Source organism: Vulpes lagopus, chromosome 3 (genome assembly GCF_018345385.1).
Source record: "Vulpes lagopus strain Blue_001 chromosome 3, ASM1834538v1, whole genome shotgun sequence".
Lineage (NCBI taxonomy): Eukaryota > Metazoa > Chordata > Mammalia > Carnivora > Canidae > Vulpes > Vulpes lagopus.
The window spans coordinates 128,721,243-128,742,156 of NC_054826.1; the positions used below are offsets into that span (position 1 = coordinate 128,721,243).

Below are 20,914 nucleotides of genomic sequence, written 5' to 3' on the forward strand. Positions count from 1 at the left end.
GCCAGAGCTCGGTGGGTGGACCCACGTGGTCATGGGTTCCATGCGTTACGTGATGCTGCATAACTTTTTAAAATATATTTTTTATTTGTATGAGAGTGAGTGAGCTAGCACACGTGTACAAGAGAGGGAGAGAGAATCCTGAGGCCGACTCCATCTGAGCACAGAGCCTGACACAGGGCTCGACCCCAGGACCCTGACACAAAAACCTAAGCCTAAATCAAGAGTTGGATGCTCAACCGACTGTGCCACCCAAACGCTCCTCTGCTTTATTTATTTATTTTTTTTCGTTTGAGAGATGGAGAGAGAGAAAGTACATGTGTGCACAAGGCGGGGAGGAGCAGAGGGAGAGAGAAACTTAGCAGACTCCGCGCTGAGCAGAGCCGGACGGGGACTCGAGGTCATGGCCCTGACGTCATGGCCTGAGCTAAAACCGGGAGTCTGATGCTTCACTGCTGTGTGGTCCCCCTTACCCCCCGCAAAGCTGCACAGCGTGAAGGAGAGCTAAGGGAGGGTGTGCACCACAATCCTTGAGCAGCCACTAGAAGCCTGTGGAGGTGCCGCCAAGCACGGCAAAGTGCCGTCCTGAAAACATGCATCTGCAGGGGAGAGCGGGGCCCGGAGCCAAGCTGAGGGGTCACGGGAAGCCGTGAACTGAAATACTAGGTGAGTGGGGATGGCAGCCTAAGGGACCGAACACCGATTTGGGGACAGACGGGTGGGACCCCAGGAGAGAACGCTGGATCAGCCGTCCTTGTGCGGATGCACGGCCCAGGGCTGGAAGGGGGATGGAGACGTCCCTGCGGCAGCCACAGTCAGGGCCGGCAGCTGTGTTTACACCGGCAGACAGATGCGTGTCCTCGTATCCGGAGGCCTGCATCGGGAGGATGCTCAGACCCAGGACACGTGGCAGAGAGGACGCAGGAGGGCACAGCAGCAGGACAGAGAAGGGACCGCCCACTGTTGAGGGCATGTGGGACACCCGGCGGCGCCCCAGCTACGCCCCAGCCACCAGCCAGCGTGGCACATCGTCGTGTGGGGCCTCCACTCCCTGAGAGCCGTGTGTTCTGGCCAACGGAGCAAATGCAGGGTAACGTGAGGACGGCCGGCGAGCAGGGTGTGGCTCGGGAGGGGCCATGACTGTCCAGGGTGGGCACTGGGGCAAGGAAAGCCCCCCACCGCCCGGGTCAGCAGCTCCGTAGCTCGGGGCTCCTGTCCGCTGGTCTCCCTGGGCCGAGCGAGGCCTGGGGCGGGGCGGGAGGCCTCGGAGGTCTCCCCAGTGGCCCCTGTGGGGGCGGGATGCCCACAGACCCTGTCCCCTGGGCCCAGAGCTGCTCAGGAAGGGACGTCAACCCTGCGGGCCCCAAGGCCCTGGGGACAGGTCGTGGCTGAGGCCGTGTCCTGGACGTGGTCCCAGTTGTGCTTCCACACAGCTTGGGGTGTCGCTGAGTGGGGCAGGGGCTTGACGGGAGGGCTAGGAACCCCCCTCTCCCAGCTGCAGGTGAAGCTGGGTCCCGTGCGGCCCCGGAGGCCTGCGAGCAGGCAGGGTGTGCGGGGAGGGCGGCTGCGGTCAGAGGGCACCGCGGTCACAGACCCTGCTCTGGTTGCGCAGCCCCAGTGCCAGCCTCCCCTGAAACGCTCAGTTCTGTTTCGTCACATTCCCTTTAGAGGCTGCTGTTTCCCTACACATTTGATGTAAACACTTCTGGATAAGCACAGGTGTGCCCGCCGATGGTGGGTTTTGTTTTTTTTTTTTGTTTTTTTTTTTTTGCTGATGGTGGGTTTTGAAGCGGATCCGCGGTCAGCAGGGGTGCCCCTGGTGTTGGAGCGGCAGTGACGGCCCTAAGGGCCGGGCCTGTGGGCACAGGTGGGCCATGCTGGGCTGCAGCAGTCCCCACGTGCCACGGGCTGGGGGACGGAGCGCAGAGCGCCCGAGGCTGGAGGAGACGGACGGGCGGCAGGAGAACGTGTGAAGGAATAAAAGCTGTGAACTTTCCAAGTTGAATGAACGGCACGTGTCGCAGATGGAGGAGTTCAGAGGCCGCCCCATGCCCTCCTGCACACACGTCCACCGGGTGAAAACCGGCGGGAAGAGAAAGTTCCCCACAGGTGCAGGCGCCGGTGGGAAGGACACCGGTGGGCTCTGCCCTCGGCGTCAGAGCGGAGGGAGGGCTGCTGGGTTGCCGGGCAGAGAAGGGTTGATGTCCCACACGGTGTTTGGATGTGGCAGGCAGTTCAGCACCCGTCCTCCCTGGTTGGACAAGGAGCCTGGGTGCCCCTGCCTGCTCCCTGGGGTGTGACAGTGTGAGGGAAGGACTCCGGGGGGCTGCACGCCTGGGGACATTCCATTGTAGGAAAGGAGCACTCTGTTTTCTCTGCGGGCCCGTCGGCTGAGAGCTGGATGCTTTAGGGGCCGTTGGCTTCAGTAAGCAGCTCAGCGGACTACGGATTTATCCTGACGTGCTCACCACTGAGTGTCAACTGTCCTCGGGCCGGCAGGTGTCAGGCCCAGCTGCAAATTGCTGAATCAGGGAGCAGGACCCTGGAGGAGACTGGGGCGACCTCGGTCTCAGGGAGGATCCAAAGGGGGGAATGCAGCAGGTCTGTGTGTGAGCTGTGGGGACGGGTGGCAGGTGCTGGTCCCACGCAATGGTGTCTGGGGGCAGTGGAGGTGCAGGTGGGGCTCATCTGAGCAGGTGTGTCTGTGCTGGGAGAAGCAGCCCTTTGGCCTTTCGGCACCCTCCTCCTGTCCGGCGGGATGCTTTTCCTGGTGCCTTATTAAGTTGATTTCCAGGCAGGTCCAGTGCTGGCATCCATGCTAATGTGGCCTGGACTCTTGAACCCCCGCGTCCGTCCCAGCAGCACCTCCTGCCAGCCGTTGTGAATTAAGTGCTGCCCGTGACCCCTTACCCCTGCTGCTCTTAAATTCATGCTTTAAAAACAGCTTAATGAGGGGTTTACTGGTCCAATTGGAAGTTTTTATTAAAACCTATTAGTGCTGGAGCGGAGCCTACCTACAGGAAGCGATTAGACAGCTAGAGTTCCAGGCAGACTCGGCTGCAGCAGGTCCCCCCAAACCGTTTCCAGACCCTTGTGGCCGCAGCGCTGCGCTTTGCCTGGTTCTCATATCCTCTACTTTAATTTATGGTTCGTCTCATTCCCTTCCATCCCCCATGTCCAAGAAGGCAGTTTCTTTTAATCAAATTATTCCCATAATCAGAGGCAGCCTCGCCTGCCCTGTCCTGTGAGCTTGCCCGGCTCCTCACCCTTTCAAGGGAGTCTTTCCTGCTGTTGTTTCCTGGGTGCTTGGGCTTTCGGCAGCCACTCTCCTAGCATGGGCCCCTGCAGGTGTCAGCCGGCACCCTTCCTCCCTGCTGCCTGGGAATGACCGTGGCCACTTGGCACTGTTAGGTGTGGTCCCTTATCTGCTCGTGTCCTTAGGAAGGACAGAGACGCCTGCATCCAGTGATTTCTAGAGCTGCCATGTGACGTGCATGGGCTGTGAACCGTCTCCACTAGCAGAGATGCTCATTTCCAAAGTGAAAAAAACCATCTCGAAAGGCTTCTGTCCCAGGTTCACTGGGAGGAGCCGTCATTGGCCGTGACGGCCTGACAGGGGCCCAGAGCCCGACTGCCGTCAGCCTCTGGCCTGTTGTCTTTGCCCTGTCCTGGGCTCTCCAGAATTTCTGTTGCTTTCTCAGCCGGGGTCTTGGGGCTGGTCCTGATCCGTGGGCAAAAAAAAATTTTTTTAAGATTTTATGTTTGACAGCATGAACAGGGGGAAGCAGCAGACAGAGGGAGAGGGAGAAGCAGACTCCTCGCTGAGCAGGGAGCCTGAGGCGGGACTCAGTCCCAGGACCCCGGGATTGTGACCTGAGCAGAAGGCAGATGCTTCACCGACTGAGCATCTGCAGGTGTCCCTGGGGGGGCTATCCTTGCCTCGTTTCCCCCCTGCTGTCCTGTCTTTGCCTCGCCTTCTCTGTCTGCACACCATAGTTCCCTTCCGTGCTCACTGGGAACACCAGCACAGGAGCCATCAGTGGGAGGCTGGGGCCCCGGGGGCCACCAAAGGCACCCTCCCCACAAGCAGCAGCCGGCAGGTCCTGGTCAGGACCACATGGCACAGTTGTCCCCAGGGGACGAGCACGTGGAAGGGGAAAAGTCAGGTCTGGGGTGCTGGGGACCCTTCGGGGGAGTCCCTCACGGTGCTGGGTTCTCCTTCCTCGTGTGTGTGCACACGGTACATGCTGCTTGTTTTTCAGTCTTTTTCATCTAACAGTTGCTTCTCCCTCCCATATTAACCCCTAGCTTATACCCTCTCTCACCCTCATGCCTCCTCAGATCTGTGTGCAACACACACACACACACACACACACACACTCAGGTTAAGATCACCATACACCAAAATGGGGCCGCGCTATATGCATATCTACCATTCTGTTTTCACTCAGGACTATCGGGTGAAAATTCCTTGGTTGGACTTACAAGAAAATCTTTTTGGGGGGCATCTGGGTGGCTCAGGGGTTGAGCATCTGCCTTTGGTTCAGGGCATGATCCTGAGGTCCCGGGATCAAGTTCCGCATCTGGCTCCCCGCAAGGAGCCTGCCTCTCCCTCTGCCTGTGTCTCTGCCCCTCTCTATGTCTCTCTCATGAATAAATAAGTAAAATCTTAAAAAAATAAAGATCTTTTTTCTTACAATCATTAACATTTTGTTTATTCTCAATTTCTCCCATCACATTAGGTAACCATTTCTATTTCTAAAACTTATCTCTTTAATATGCAGAATTCTAGGATAGTGAAGAAGCATTTTGTTGCTTTAATTCATATTTCTAGTTCTGAATCCCTTTGGGTACTTTTGTCTGAAATGCTTCTAAGTTACCTTTTTAAAATTGTATAGATATAGATGTTTGACTAACATTTGCTCCTTTTGGCTTTTGGATTTATTTCCATTAATTTGAAACATAAATGTGAAAAATGATTTGTATCCCAACCTAATACGACTTTAGAATAGGAAAGTCATGACAGATTAAATGTGGCAAAGAATGTGCTTGGGAATTAACATAGATAGCATTTCTTATCAGTCCACGTTAGTCACAGCAACATCATGGTTGATGAACTGTTGTCTGACTACCAGTGGCCTAGGGGTTGGAAAACATGGTTTTGTTACCACGCTGTCTTCTGGAGACTTGTACCAAGTCCCCGTGGCCAGGGTCTGTCTGACTGCCACCCGCTCTCCCTTCCACCCTCCTGCTGTTGCCATCATGGCTGCATGCTCTTAGGAGTGGCCTTTCCACTCCCACTGCCAGCTGTAGTTCTAGCTTAACTCATGGGCAATGCTGAATGCTCATGTGTTCCCTCCTGTGTTCTTGTGGTCAAAACCATCATTTTTTTTCCCCAAATAACTGGTTTTATCTGATTTAAAAAAAAAAATGTGTTCTGGCTCATTAATTTGTACTTTTTATATGTTGTTTCCTCTTTCTGGGAGGAAGGGGTTTATTATTTTCTAAGATTATGAGTTGATTGTTTAACTCATTAGTTTTCCATCTTTTCTTAGCTGCTAATGAAAGAAAGCATGGAGGCAGGTCACCACTCCCCTCTGTGTCCCTGGTCCACCCACCATGTCATCTGAGATTCCAGGATCTTCCTGACAATGGCATATATATAGTTTTATAATCATCAGTGCTGATGCCTCTTTGGTCCAAGTGCTATTCCGAGAAAAACTTCAGAAATCCCAAGCCCGGGCAGCCCGGGTGGCTCAGCGGTTTAGCATCACCTTCGGCTCAAGGCGTGATCCTGGAGACCCGGGATCGAGTCCCATGTCGGGCTCCCTGCATGGAGCCTGCTTCTCCCTCTGCCTGTGTTTCTGCCTCTGTGTGTGTGTGTGTGTGTGTGTGTCTCTAATGAATATATAAATAAAATCTTAAAAAAAAAAACAAGCCCTCAGGGCTTTATAGGTGAACTTTTGTTGATCAATTTCTGAGTTTAGTACACTGTAAGCAGATCATCAGGCCTGGAGGTGGTTCTTTTATTCAAAAAAAATTAGACATGTATGGATTATGGATTAGAAAGAAATTGTATTACACAGCTTCTGACAAAAACAGTATCTTCTTTTACATCTGCTCACTCCATCCTGCTTTCCAGAGCAACTCCTTTATTCCTTCTCCCACTGCTAGTATTTACCTCCATATTTTCTGAATACATTTATGTAGATTATTCTACATAATATTGCTTTTAGACTTTATATCCTTCCTATTATGAATGATAAGGATTACTCTCCCATATCTCTAATTCTCTTTCCCTCACTGTCTCAGTATGGCTATGTCACAAATATAATTTATGAAACTCATGTTCAGTCTTTACGTTGTGTAAATGTTAGCTGGTGAGGCAACAGTGAGTTGTGCTCACTAGTTTCTAATAACTCTTTGTTTTTCCTGGAGTTAATAGTTGCCTCTTCTTTTTTGGTTTGCTTTGTTTTTCATCTCTGATCATGTATCACCATTCCATTTCAAATTCACCAACAAAACACAACTGCTTGACTTCTCCCAATACTGTTTTTACTGAATCAAACACATTAGATGATCTATCAGTCCCCTGTCCCATCTCCCCTGTGGGAGAGATCTATCAGTCCCCTGTCCCATCTCCCCCCCCTCCTCCAGCCCAGAGATTTCTGTTCAGGAACTGTCATCAGCTGGAGTGGGTGCTTTATAGGCTTCTGGATTTGGAGAGTGTGGGGCAGGTTAATTCTTTGCCAGATTGGGTACCACTGACTTATTTGTCCTTGTTCCCATCCTAGAGGTCCTTAGGGTTCATAGAGGCAGTCCCAGTTGTGCCAGAAGTTAAGGTTCTGAGACACAGCCACTTCTCTACTGTCTTCTCCCCCATGTATATTCTAGAGCATTATTCTTAAGAGGATAATTTTTAAGCCGTTGTCTTGATCACATTTATATAAAGACAGCGAAAAGCAGCTGGTGAGATGAATCCTTCCCTTTACTTCTCCAGCATTAGCAGTCGCCTGAGGCAAGATGAACCATTGCCCTCACGCTGTTTCCCTGCCAGGTAAACACTGATGTGTACTGAATCACAGTGAACAGCTGAGAGGCCAGAGAAGGGCTCTGGTCTCCTCAGACACCATTGCAGCCACTGGCTGGCCTGGAACCTCCAGAATCTGGTGTGTGTCCCTGGAGCTTCCTGGCTCCAATGCCCCATTGTTGGATGCAAGAGGAACACAGCGTCGGCGAGCCTGACCTTTGCCAATGCCAATAACAGGGAGAGGCATTGTTAGGTTAGCCCTGGAGTAGCAGCTGTGTGCCAGTTTCTTTTGTAAATGCTTTGATATTTTAAAACAGAAATTTTAAGCAAGGAAGCCATGCTTTGTTGCTGTTACAATAGCAGCTCTTGTCTGTGTGGAGTCATTGAATGGAGACACTGATACCGGTGCAGTTTCAGTACCGTTAATCGTTCCTAAGTGCATAGAACACATCTCTTCTTAATGGTTTGTGTCCTTTTCTTACAGTTTTATGGCTCTTTTAAAGTAGGATCCCTGAGGCACCTGGGTGGCTCAGAGGTTGAGTGCCTGCCTTCTGTGCAGGGCGTGATCCCGGGGTCCTGGGATCGAGTCCCACGTCGGGCTGCCTGCATGGAGCCTGCTTCTCCTCAGGACCCTGACGGTTTGAAGCCTGTGTCTCTGCCTCTCTCTCTCTCTGTGTCTCATGAATGAATATATAAAATATTTTAAAAATTAAAGTAGGATCCCTGTACTTCTTATGGGCAGGTTGGTGGGTCTCAGATGTAAATACCTTTGACAAGATAGAACATTGTTGGTTTTCCATTTGGCTTTAGCCTCAGTGAATGCCTTTTGAGCATTTAGGAGATTTACATTCAGACAGGATCGTGATAAATTTTTGTGCCATGTTCATCCACACTGACTGGGCTCCATGCTGGCTTCTCCCACCGTGGGACACAGCCCCCAGGACTGTGCACCTATCCGCAGACTACCTCTCGTAACTGCGTAACAGGTGCTCCCAGTCCTGGGCCCAGCTTTGTTTTTCTCCAACTCCCCACCCTCCGACATGGGTCTTTATGTGTATGTTGGTTTATCATCTGTCCACCTGCTGTCCTCCCACAAGACAGTCCATGAGGGCCAGGCTTCGCACGTTCACCCCCATCACCACAGCACGTAGGACGGAGGGCACTCGATCACAGCATGCCGAGTCCACAGTAAGCCTGCACGTGGGTCCATACTCAGGTCACCACACATTCCTATATTGTCACTCTTCTCAAGACCCCCAGCCGCCCAGGAGCCTGTGCTTGGTGTAGTGTGTGACGTGTTATACAGAGAAAACTGATCAGTTTTTGTTTTTTTTTTCCAATGACCTGTCTCCTGAACTCTGACCACTAGCACAATGGCAGCATGCATTCTGGTGCTTGAGAGATGGTTGTGTTGATGCCCATGCAGCCCTTCCCAGGGATGTCACTGGCTTCAGTAGCCTCGGGTGTGGAAACAACACCTTTCCCTCCTTGGCACTGTAAGCTGGACACAGGAGAAGTGCTAATAAGCAAAATGTCCACAGTCCATTGACTGAACCCAGCCAAAGGCTCAGCAGAAAATGGAAAACCAACCCCAGAGCAAGAGGCAACATCTGAGGTCCCATCTGAGCTCAGTGCTCCTCAGTCTCACCCAGAGCGGATCCAGGATGAACAGCAGCACGGCCACACTTTGTTCCCAGGTTGCCAGTGAGAGGCGGCTCCTGTCTAAGGCAGAGGCCCCAAGACCCTGTCCTTTCTTTCCTCGATGGTCAGGTGTATGCCCATCCCGGGCCAACCCCAGGTGCTGACCCCCAGGTGCTGACCAGGGGTTCTAGCTTGTACCTGGTGAAATGGTGTCAACAGGACTTTTATTTTATTTTATTTTTTTAAAATTTTATTTATTTATTCATGAGAGACAGAGAGAGGCAGAGACACAGGCAGGGGGAGGTGATTGTTAAAAAGATGATCTTGACGTAGTTTCTCAGAGAAACGCTGCAGAGTCCTTATCAGCCTTCACCTTGCATCCTGGCAGGTGGCCCGTAACCGTGGTCAGAACCAAGACGGCAGCCCTGGCGGGACTGGTGACTGAGCCACACCGTGCTTGGGTTTCTCCAGCTTTCCCACCAGGGCCCCCCGGGCCACACTGCCCTCAGCCAGCCGCCTTATCTCCTGCGTCCCCCTGGTCCCTGGCGGTCTGCAGGACTTCTGTGGCTTCTCAGGACCCTGATGGTTTGAAGCAGTTCTGGTCCCATATTTGGTATGACGCCCCTCACCCCGGGCGTGTCTGGTGTGTCTCGTGACGAGACGGTCACAGAGGGGAGGTGCCCTTGTCACCAGATCGGGCGCCTGGGTCCACACGACTCCACGGGTGATGCCGACCCGGGTCACCTGGTGAGGTGCGTCTGCAGGTGTCTCCTCCCATCGGGTCACTGGGCCCGGCGTGTGCCCGGGTCATCATCTGGGATTCCTCTGTAGCTTGTGCACTCCCTCCGCTTCTTCCTTGGTCCTCACCTTTACTTACACATCAGGTTATGTTCCCACACTGTTCCCAAGGGTGGGTATCAAACAATTTGTAGATCTACATTAAAGCCACATAGTCCTTATTCAAAATTGAGGGAGGGACCCCTGGGTGGCTTAGTCAGTTATGCATCTGCTTCAACCGAGGTCCTAATCCCAGGGCCCCGGGGTCAAGCCCCATGTTGGGTGCTCTGCTCAGCGGGGAGTCGGCTGCTCCAGCTCCCTCTGCTGCTCCCCCTGCTTGTGTGCATGTGAGCTTTTGCTCTCATTCAAATAATTAAAATCTTTTTTAAAAAATTGAAGGAGATTTTTTGATGTTACATAGTTATCCTGTTTTTTCCTTCAAGATTGCGCACTGTGGGACTCCTGGGTGGCTCAGCAGTTGAATGTCTGCCTTCAGCTCAGGGTGTGACCCTGGGGTCTTGGGATCGAGTTCCACGTTGGACTCCCAGCAGGGAGCCTGCTTCTCCTTCTGCCTGTGTCTGTGCCTCTTTTTGTATCTCTCATGAATAAATAAATACAATCTTTAAAAAAAAAAGAAGATTTGGGGCAGCCCCAGTGGCTCAGCGGTATAGTGCCGCCTGCAGCCTGGGCCTGATCCTGGGGTCCTGGGATCGAGTCCCACGTCGGGCTCCCTGCATGGAGCCTGCTTCTCCCTCTTTCTCTCTCTCTCTCTCTGTCTCCCATAAATAAATAAATAAAATCTTTTAAAAAAAAAGATTTGAACACTGATTTGAGGCTTCTCTTCAGCCATCATTACTGCAATGTTCTGGTGGTGATTTCTGTTTCCCTCATTCCTTCTGGCATTATGAGTTGGAATTCCCCAAATGGGAAGAGCTGTCCTTTGTCCCCTATTTATTTATCAAATACTTGTTTACATTGCTGTGGCTCCTCACACAGTTCTCCTAGAGCAGGCTCTGGCACAGTGAGGGCTGGCCTTGCGCGTTGCCCAGCCGTGGCTGGGGGCCCCCTGAGGCTGGCTGCTGCACCTGTGTTGTGCCCCCCTGACTTCCGAGCCCTCTGGGAGCTGCAGGCCCATCTTGTGGTTTCCCCTCTGCAGCCTGCATCCAGCTCTTCCCCCAGGGGCCTGGTGCCTTCTCACAGAGAACAGGGTCAGACACCGTGGACTGGGTGCTGGGTGTGCTCGTCGCTGACAGGGTGGCGCTGCTTCTCTGCCCCGCCATGCACAGAGCCAGGCAACGTGTGAATGCTCACAACATACCACTGGGAAGCAGTGAGCGGCTAACAGGACCTGGTGAACCTGGGAGGCCTCACGCTCTCAGGTGCTGGCGGGGGCGGGGAGAGGCTGCCCGCATGCTCCCTGTGACGGGCGCGTCTCTCATCGACAGCCGTGTCCGCGTCGTGGCACCTGGAGTGAGCAGCCTTGGGACCCTGCGCTGCTTGTCAGTGTGCTGTGAACCTATGACTGCTCTAAAAGGTAAAAAAAAAAAAACACAAAAAAACAAAAAACTTAAAAGTCTACAGCACAAAGTAAATGTTCACCTATGCAAATCTTTAAAGAGCCAAACAGGATGTGTGGGGAAGGCAAGTATGAACATTAACAGATGAATCTGTTGATAAACATGCATTTACACACTCATGTCTGTATGGTACGCATTCTACGTAACTTGTCCCGGATCTGTGCCGTTTTCCGTTCCGTGGATGACGTACCTGCATACGGATCTACTGGATAACCACGTGGACAGATTCCCTGTGTGCCCTAGGTCTGATCACACAAACGCAGGAGACAACCTAGATGGTAGAAGGCTGTTAGCATCGGTAGAGGCATTTTAAAAATAAACTACAAAGCCGCTGTCAACGGTGAGCAGTCTGGGGTAGCTAGTAAGCGCGTGGCAACTCGGCCAGCGCCCCTGGGGACCCGTGGTCACACCAACAGCGAACTGTCGCGCCCCGCCTGGGGGACTTGGGAGGGCGGCCAGCCGGGCCCCACCAGCAGCTCAGGACGCTGCGCAGCCTCCCGGAGGACAGCGTAGCCGCATGGTTGCGGCATCTCTGAAGCGTGTGCTCCTGTTGGTCGCCAGCCCCACTTTATGGTTTTGTACAGCAGGACGAGGAGTGTGCAAATACACGGGTGTTTATGGCAGGAGAAAATGGAAATATACTTAAAGGTTCAGCCATGGAGAATTACTTCAAGTTACATCTCTGTGGATTACTAAACAGTATGATTTAATGATGCAAAAATACACTGAAGATGTATTAAATTGTGCTTTAAACTGTGTGTGCTTTATTTTTTTTTTATTTTTATTTATTTATGATAGTCACAGAGAGAGAGAGAGACAGAGGCAGAGACACAGGCAGAGGGAGAAGCAGGCTCCATGCACCGGGAGCCCGACGTGGGATTCGATCCCGGGGCTCCAGGATCGTGCCCTGGGCCAAAGGCAGGCGCTAAACCACTGCGCCACCCAGGGATCCCCCTGTGTGTGCTTTAAACTTAAGTTTTGCTTCTGAAGAAAATCTTTCAAAATTATTTTGAAGTATGTGATCAAGGAGTCAGATTTAGCTCTGAGGATCAGATCACTTTTTTTCCTTAGTTCCAGTTTATTTTCATTGAGCATTTTTGCTCTCAAGAATGAATGAATTTGTTTTAGTAACAGTAGTTGTAATAAATTGGGTCTAGTAACTTGAAATCAGTGTTAGATCAAAGGTGAACAAATGTGAGCCGGGCACAGGGCAGGAGGAGACAGACCATGGTCCCACCAGGCTTCGAGGTGTCCGGGTGGAGACAGGGCAGGAGGGAGGGGGAGGCTGAGGGGTGTCATGGGGCCCGCTCCCAGCCTGGTGCCCTTGGCCTGCTGGAAAGTCTCCTGGGCCTGGGCTTCAAGGTGTTTATGGCTGCAGGTGGGATCTGAGTGGCTGTGGTGGCTGCTGGGGCTTGGGGAAGAGTGAGGGGCCTGGAGGAGGGCAGGGTGTCGAGACCCGGAATGGACTTAGATCTGTCTCTTGTCTGGGCAGGTCCGAGGTTGACCTATGCTCAGCGTTGCTGCTGGCAGGACTGGGCACCGTCTGCCTTGGCCCCCCACCCCGGGCAGTGTGTGGAGAGCCCCCCACCCCGGGCGGCTGAGGGTCCAGAGAACAGGAGTCTAGGGCCCGGCGCCCCATTACAGAGAGGGCCTGCTAAGCGGGGGGATGGTCCCTGGAGCCACCGCTGGAGCCCAGCTGGGCCACGGGCCCCAGGAGAGCAGGGCCCACTGAGAACTGTGTCATCAGTGTGACTTAGTGCCGTGGGCGCCTCTGCGCGGGCTCCAGAAGCCATCCACAGGAGGGGGGCGCCCCCAGGGCCAGGCACAGGGTGGCACTTGGCGCTTGCCCAGGGCCTGGTGAGTCCCCCGCCCGCCCTCAGGCTGTGCTGTGTCCCTGACTCCGTGTTTCCTGACCCAGAGACCTCCTTCCATCTGAGTGGGTGTTGCGTGATCTGCCTCAGGAAAGGCCCAGGGTTCGGGGATGAAAGCGGGCATTCAGGAAACAGGAAGCCGTGAGTCTCCCCAAGCCAAGTGGCTCTCTAGGCCTCAGAGGCTTCTGGGCCCCCCACAGCTTGGCCCCTTCCTAAATTCCGAGCATGTATGTGGTTGTGCTGACTCACGTGCAGGCCCCACCTCGGCGCAGCGCCCGTTCCTGCGGGGCGGCCTCTCACAACACACCCCACCATGCAGCTCTCACGGGGGAGCCTTGCCCCCACCATTTGGTCACCTGGCTTCGAGGCCTGGATCCAAGTCTCTGGGCCCAGCATCCATAAGTGACAATTCTCTTCCTTTTCCCCCCGATGGTGCCAAAGTCAGCAACTACGGTCAACCCCCACTGACGACGGCGAGGGGGGCTCTGCTGCGCCCACGTGGGCCCTGTGGTCTAGGAGCAGGACAGAACCCGCGGTCCTGGAGACTGTGGCTGCCATGCTCCAGGACCCCACGCGCCCACCCCCCCTTGCCCCCTCAGGCCCTCCGTGCGGCCTGGCGTGTGCAGGATGAGCAGGCCTCCGTGGGTTTGCATGGCTCCTCAGCTCCGCTTCGTCCAGTTCTCAGCCTCCTCGGGGAAGCTAATCACTCAGAGAGTGGATCTCCTACTTTGGGGGGGGGACCTTCTTTAGAGTCACACCTGGATAGTTTGGCTACACACACCGTCTTCGCAGAGATCGTGGCTTTCTGAGCTCCAGGTGGTTCTTCTGGAAAATGCATGTTCATTCTGCTGGCTTTTTAAAAACTTTTGTGCATCCCTCTATAAAGTGTAACGGGTTTCTTTACAAAGCTTTTAAATACCTTTCTAAAAGACTCCTTCCCATACTCACTGTAAGATTGGTTTCTAGAACAAATGGCAATTTAAGACAGTGCGTTTCACAGTTTGTTGGGATCTGTGAACATGCTGCCAGTGAGTTCCAGATGTCCCTGCAGATGGGAGAGTCCCTCGCTTATTTTTCTTTCACTTCTGATTATGAACACTTTCGGGCACTCACGGCCTCAGAGCGCCCCCCTTAACGGGCACTGCCTCCCCTGCTGCAGTGCTGGGCCAGGTGCCCCCAGGCCCGGCTGCTCCAGCTCGGGCCCGAAGACGGGGCTTTCTCAGCAGCGCCACCGCCGTACGGCCGGCCCGGCCGAGCCGTCGGCGGGATACCGTCAGCTGCTTAGCCTGCGTTCCCATGGTGCCGGCCGCCTCAGAAGTCTGCGCGTGTCTACAGCTACTGTGTCCCCACGGGGACCCCGGACACGCTTGATGGATGCAGTCCTGTAGCCTCTTAAGGACCCCCGCCATGTCCCCAGACGGGGTTTTGTGGCAGGGCAGGGAGCATGGCTGCCCTGCACGGAGCTCGCGGCCTGCTGCCCGCTGCCCCCTGCCCGCCGCTGGCAGGGACGCGTCACGGGAGCTGGGGCCTCTTGCTGCGGCTCAAAAGCACAGGCTGCCTTTCCTCTCTTCCTGCGGCAGCGGATTGCTGAGCCCTTACCAGCCCAGGCGGACCACCCGTTAGCCAACGGGCCCGCGGTGGCCAGTCGCCGTGGCAAGTGCCTGGACCTCCCTACCCCGGGCCTGCCTGCTATCATGCTATCGCTCTCTTGGCATTTATCTGGGATTTTTTTTTAAATCAAAGCAACTTCCATCAACTATTTGGTTGCTCGAAATCCAGCTTCTCTGGAAAACTCAGGATAGAACACTTTATCCTTTCCCTTGTCAACTTTCAGAAGAATCACCTGGTCCCCACGTACCCTATAGGGTTCCTTTTAATGTCATTTGCAGTTGCTGCCAGTGCCACTCGATAGTTAAGCTCATTTTCTGTAGATTTTTTTTTAACTTTCTGTGTAGGCAATCATATTTTTTTCTATGTCAAGTCTTAGAATTTTTCTTATTTTTACAGTGGCTAAGAATAAGTGTTACATAGGACGTTTTAAATCATGTCATCGTGAAAAATTTCAAGCATACCAAAAAAACTTAAAGGATTGTATAGTAAAAACCCATATATGGACCATGTAGCTTCTACAGTTTTTATTTTACTAGATCTTTTCCTTTATATAGTTAATCTCTTCATCTCTCTATGCGTCTATTGATCCATCATATATTTTGGCGCATTTTGAAGTTAATGTCACATATCCGTGAACTTCAGTATGCAGGTCATTAACTAGAGCTCAGTGCGTGCTCAGGTTTTTCTCCCTCGACAAGGAATCCACACACAATGAGATGCTCCGGTCTTAAGTATAGAGTTTTAGAGTTTGACAAATGCATGCACCCGTGCAATCCAAATCCCCATCATTCCCATTTACGCAAAGGTAGGACTCTCATCTGCTCCGAGACTGAGCCTGGGTAGGAATTTACGGGACTTTGTGGCTCCACCAGGAGGGAAGTCCTGCTCAGTTGGCAGCTCTCTGCAGACAGCTGTGTCCTGTTTGTCCCATACTCGGGATCCTTGATTCCAGTGGCCCGTGCTGAAGGGCCATCGTGAATGGTGAACGACAGCTGGAGGACTCGGCAGGTCTGAAAAATGAAATCAAAATAAGTCAAATGAAAGCAGGTCTTGGGTGGTAACTACTGGGGAGACTTCTGCGCGCTGAGGCTGCAGCGTCTTCTGTAACGACGTGATGGGTCTTTCCACCTCTCTGTTGTTAGTAACGTAAGGCACAGACGTCACGTTCTTACCACTTTATGTCCAAAAGAAAATGGCTTGTGTTCCCGGCTCCTTTGCAGCACAGTCTGTGCTGGTGAGCCACCTTCCGCCCTTGTGCTGCTCCTGCTGGCGGGGGTCAGTGCTTCTTCCTTTCACACCTGTGCTGGGACTGCCGGTGCTTGATCTCCTCAGATCTTTGTGTCAACATCCTCTCTGAAAGCTTACGGACTCTTGGTTCTGATCTCAGAACAGATCGTTGCATGAGGTGGAAGACTCTGCGTTGGGTTCTCTGCTTCCCACCTTCGTCGTTTCTGACAAGAAGTCAGCTCTCATTCGTCCTCTCGTTTTTCCAAATGTCAGGCTGCCTTTTTCTCTGACTGCTTGGGAGGTTTTGTCCTTGGGTTATCACAGTTTGTATTGGGCTTCTTTGTGGCCTTTTTTGGATACTATCTTATGATTCTCTAAGGTTCTTGAACTTGTAACATGTCTTTTACCAAGTTTGATCATTTTTGCCAATATATTTTAGGGTTTTTTTTTTTCTGCCCATTTCTCTCCTCCTAAGATTCCAGTTACATGTATGTAGGACCTTTTGATGATGCCCCACCAGTTCCTGAGAGTCTGTTCTTTTGTTATTCAGTCTTTTAAAAAAAAAAATTAGGGGCACCTGGGTTTCTAGGGATGCCTGGGGGGCTCAGTCAGTTAAGTGTCCCACTGTTGCTTCCTGCTCAGGTCGTGATCTCAGGGCCTGGGATCTAGCATCAGGCTGTGTGCTCAGCGTGGAGTCAGCTTGCGATTTTCTCTGCCCCCTCGCCCCCACCCACTCATATGTGCTCTCTTCCTACAATAAATAAATCTTTTTTAAAAATCTGTTATTAAAAAAAAATCTGTTATTCATATTGAATAACTTCAGTTGAGCTATTTTCAGGTTCACCACCTTTTTGTTCTCTGTCCTCCCAACTGCTATTACATTAATCTAGTAAAATTTTAATTTCAGGTATTTTCCTTTCCAATTCTAGAATTTGCTTGGTTCTTTTTTTATGCTTCTGTTTCTCTGCCTAGTTTCCCTGTCTCTTTATGCCTTATGGGCATGTTTTCCTTTGTATCCTTGAACACACTTACATGGAGCCTCACTGTATGCTCGCGGAGCTTGCATTCTGGGTGCGGCGTGAACAGAGAAGGAGAACAGAGAAGGGGAAGAAGCGAGATATGTGTGGCGAGTGTGCTGTTCGGTACGTCAGGCTGGGATGGGCTCGGGCCCACCTGTAAATGTTACGTCCTGGGAGGGCCTCGCTGAGAAGGTGGTGTGTGAGCACTGGGTACAGAGACCCAAGGCAGGAGGCCCGGGGTGCGGTGGAGGCGGAGGTAAGGCAGCCAGCAGACGCCTGGTAGCTCGGCCCTCCCTGCAGGCCTCTGTGGGCCTCTCGGGTGTTTTCCTGTGATGACACACATCGGAAACCGATGTGAGCTGAAACCCTCCCTCCACTGCACACTGATCCTTCCAAACAACAAAGCATTTCTGGAAACATGCCCTGCGGGCATCGAGGCGTGTGCTGCCTGGGGCTGGCCCTCCCATCAGCAAAGCACCGCCCTAGGCTTCTTCAGGCACCACTGCTGAGTGGTGCCGGCTGCCACCGTGCCCACTGACCTATTCTGGGACCGACGCCTGTCCCCATGCAGAAAACATGCTGCCCAGAGTCAGGTCTCTGTGGTGGGGGGGCTGTGCCTCAGTGGCCATCCTGGCTTCTAGACTCAGGAGTGCCCGTCACCCCACCAGAGGGCCAGAAACCATTCCCTTTCCAAGGGGTGTGAAGCTGGTCCTGACGTGTGTGGGAAACGCAGGAGGAAGCCTGGCGTGCCCCCCGCAGCGACCCCCCAGTGGAGACCATGTCTATGTGGGGTGAGGCTGCAGGGCCACCCTGACCTCTGACCTGGACGCGTGCCCTCCTACTTTTCAGATGAGCCGACCCTCCCCATTGTTTCTGATGAGCGTGTGTGTCAAACTGGATGTGCGAGCCTTGTGCATCAGCCATGGCCTGTGCTCCTTCAGGTGACAAGGCCGTGCCCGTCAACAGCATCAGGGAGGCCCAGAAACCGTGTTCACTGAGCACGTGGAAGACCCAGGACAGTAGAAAGTGACCCAGGTCGTTCTCCAGAACCGGTGGGAGGAGGGGGCCCCGCTGCGTGTGCACGCAGGCAGGAGCTCAGCTGCGGTGCTGGCGGGAGGCCCTCCACACAGAGCCCAGGCCCACATGGGTGCTCTGAGCAGATGTGCTGCCCGGGGTTGACGGGAGCTACCCCACGCGCCTGAGCCGGCACTCCCGGCTCCCCGCGGCCAGGGGGCCCTCCAGGACACCCCTGTTGTCAGCCGCAGAGCAGCACTGACCGGCACATCTTCAGGATTCCAGCAAGTTACTGCGAGACAAGCTTCGGTTAATTTTCATGCACAGGAAACAAAAGCCAAAGAAATGGTAATTATCGTGCCCTTCAGCCTGATATATGTTAAATACTTGGAATATATTAATCCTAAGAAATCTCTGTTGCTAGATCTAATTTCCGTCGACAGGAAGCATTTTCCTCTTTATCCAGAACCAGTAAAGCCTAGCTGAGGTCATTACCGTGAGTTTTGGTTTTGGGGCTAGCTGGTGACACCTGCATAGATCTGAGCAGCAGGGGACACCTGGGGCTAGGAAGTCTGGTTGCCGTGGTAACTGAGTGTTAGCCAGCACCGTGACAAGTGCAGTGGACGGAGGGTCGCTGTGTGGGTGTGCGGGTTACACAGGTCACTTCCTGCTCCCTGCAGCACCCAAGGACATCCTGACAGCACAGAGTAGCATTCCTCTAAACGATTCATAATTGGGAGCATGCAGTTTAAAATGATTTAAGGCGTGAAGCTTTTAACCAACTCTTTCAAAAGTATCTATTTGCCAGAAAGTTCACTGCTGTTCACGCAGTGATCAGATTTAAGTCCTACATGTGAAAGGTGGCGTCCCCGGTTTGCCGCTCCTTTGTCTCGTGGATGAGAGCGCCGCAGGTGCATGTCCTCCTGCCCAGTCCAGGTTAGCTGCGGAGGGTTCTTGGGCGGGTCCAGCTCCACGCAGGCCCTAGGGGCCAGGGCTGGGAGGGCAGGAGTGTGGCCCCATCTCTGGGGAGAGGCTGGCATCAGTACCGCCTGCTCCCGAGGAGAAAGGACTGTCTCCATCTGTCCCGAGGGCAAGGTCAGCTCTGCCAGCCCCTGAGACAGCCAGAGGGCTTGCGTGGGCCGGGCCCCCCAAACAGACCCACTGTACCTGTTGGCATTTTGGGCGGCACGGGGGGGCACGGGGGGGTGAAAGGCATTGGCACCTGTGAGGGGCACAGTCACCCCAGAACCGTGTCTGGTGTGCTCATCCTCATGGCACGAAAAGGGCCCCTGGTGCCATGTCAGCAACTGTGCAAAACAAACTGCCAGGCTGCATCGTGGCTTCCCATCTGGCACAGGACCCGGGAGGATGAAGAAAGCGACTTCGAAGAGCTCCACGTGCTCTCCAGTTGCCACTGGGAGCCCCGGGTGGCCGCGGGTGGGGCCGCCCCACGCAGGAGTGACAGCCCGTCAGAGGGAAGGCATCTTTCTCCTTTTTCCCGGTTTCTAACCTGAAGTTAATGGGTTTCCTGCTCCTCATGTGGATGGTGGCTGTCACTCTTGAAGGATCCATAGGTGCCACGCTTCATCATTCTAAGTAGCGGTAATGATGTGCAGGAAGGTGACGAGCCCTCGGTTGGCACGGTCTCTCCAGAGCGGCCGTCTGCGCGGCTTCCACTTCCGAAGCGTTGTCTTAGGTGACATTTTTCTCCTGGGTCAGAAGCGGCCTCCTTTGTGCCATGTGGACCGTGATTCCAGGAGCCTCTGCAGAGGCCTGGCGTAGGCCTCCCATCTAAGCCGCCCTGTCCCAGGAAGACAGACCACAGAGGGGCAGCCAGGGCCCCCACCCCATGCTCCTCTCAAGGCGCCATGACCTTGGGCCACGTGCCCCAGGCCCAGCTCAGGCCTCTTGGTGCATTTTCTGGATGTTTAACAGACGAGAGTCTACACTGTCCGTGTGTCTCTAAGTAGAATAAAAACATAAGCACCACTTCTATGTTCGCTTTATTTAGGGAGCAGGTGCCCCGAGCTAAGCCAGGCGCCAAGTGGGGCTGGGAGACTGAGGTCCATGCTCAGCATGTTTATGGGGTTTCCTCAGACTCGCCCGCGGCCATCCTGGCAGACATGGCCGTGCAGCTTCCAAGGCTGGCTCAGGAGGGCACGGCCAGAGAGCACCCCCTCCACCTCAGGAGCCGTCCCCAGATGGTGGGGCTCTGGGCTGTGGCCACTCACGGACACAGAGGGTGTGGGCAGCAGCGGCCGGCCCTGGGCTCTGGTCAGCACGGTGTCAGGTTCACGGTCCTGTGGGCGGGGGTGGGTGGCCTAGGGGGGACACCCTGCACGCAGTGACCAGGCCGCTCCTCGAAGGGCAGGCGTAGCTCAGGCGCTGCCCCGCTGCTGCCTGATGGGCACTCCGGCTGTCACGGTCCAAGCGTGTCCCCAACGTGGCCTGTTCAGCACTTGTCCACATTATTGGAAATCAGCCGTAGCCACAGAAGTGACCGTTCCAGAAACAGGCATGGCCTCGGGCGTGGTGGCTTCCTAGTGGGCGTTCGCTAACCATCACCCCAAGGACAACGGCAGGATGGGGTGGAGCCTTCTGGGGCCACCATGGAAATGACATTTTTTTTAAAAAGATTTTTATTTATTTGAGAGAGAAAGAGAGTGAGGGGAAGAGCCAAGTGAGAATCTCAGACGCCGTACTGAGCGTGGAGCCTGACACGGTGAGATCACGACCTGAGCCAAAGCCAAGAGCCGGACTGCACTGGCGGAGCCACTGGCGCCCCCGAAGCTGTAAGCTGGGTCTGCACAGCCGTGAAGGAGCCAGCCTGCTGCCTCCCCTCCGGAATAGGACCTGAGAACGGGCTGACGGGCACAGGCACCTCATGGCGGGACTCAGGACATGGGGCCCAGTGGGACGTGGCGACTGCTTTGGGGTCAGACTTGCAGCTGGAGCCCGTCCTGGGAGCCCCACGCCCACCGTGTGCTGCGGGCAGCAGGCAGGTGGCACGCTGGGCATCTGCCTTCCGGGGTCACGGCCGTCAGACTCGACACCATGCAGGCGGGGCACGCCGCGGCAGCGGGTTGTGCAGGTGGCCCTTTCCCCTCCACGGTCGCGGCCGGCGAGGAGGTGGCTCCTGCCACGTGCGGG

The 20,914-nt window shown here is 54.0% G+C and overlaps 1 protein-coding gene across 5 annotated transcripts in view; it reads left to right on the top strand.

The window, feature by feature from the left end:
- Positions 1–20,914, top strand: part of LMF1 (lipase maturation factor 1) — an 80,607-nt gene that overhangs the window by 23,658 nt on the left and 36,035 nt on the right. Inside the window, exons 1-2 of one of the 5 annotated variants that reach the window (XM_041750541.1) lie at positions 296–663; positions 844–1,087. The exons of 3 other annotated variants lie outside the window; for them this stretch is intronic. In XM_041750541.1, the coding sequence (XP_041606475.1) occupies positions 1,081–1,087 (7 nt within the window). In that variant the 5' untranslated portion in view covers positions 296–663; positions 844–1,080. Of the gene's footprint in view, positions 1–295; positions 1,088–20,914 lie in introns of those variants that run through there. One more of the 5 variants, XM_041750539.1, reaches the window with a different exon arrangement.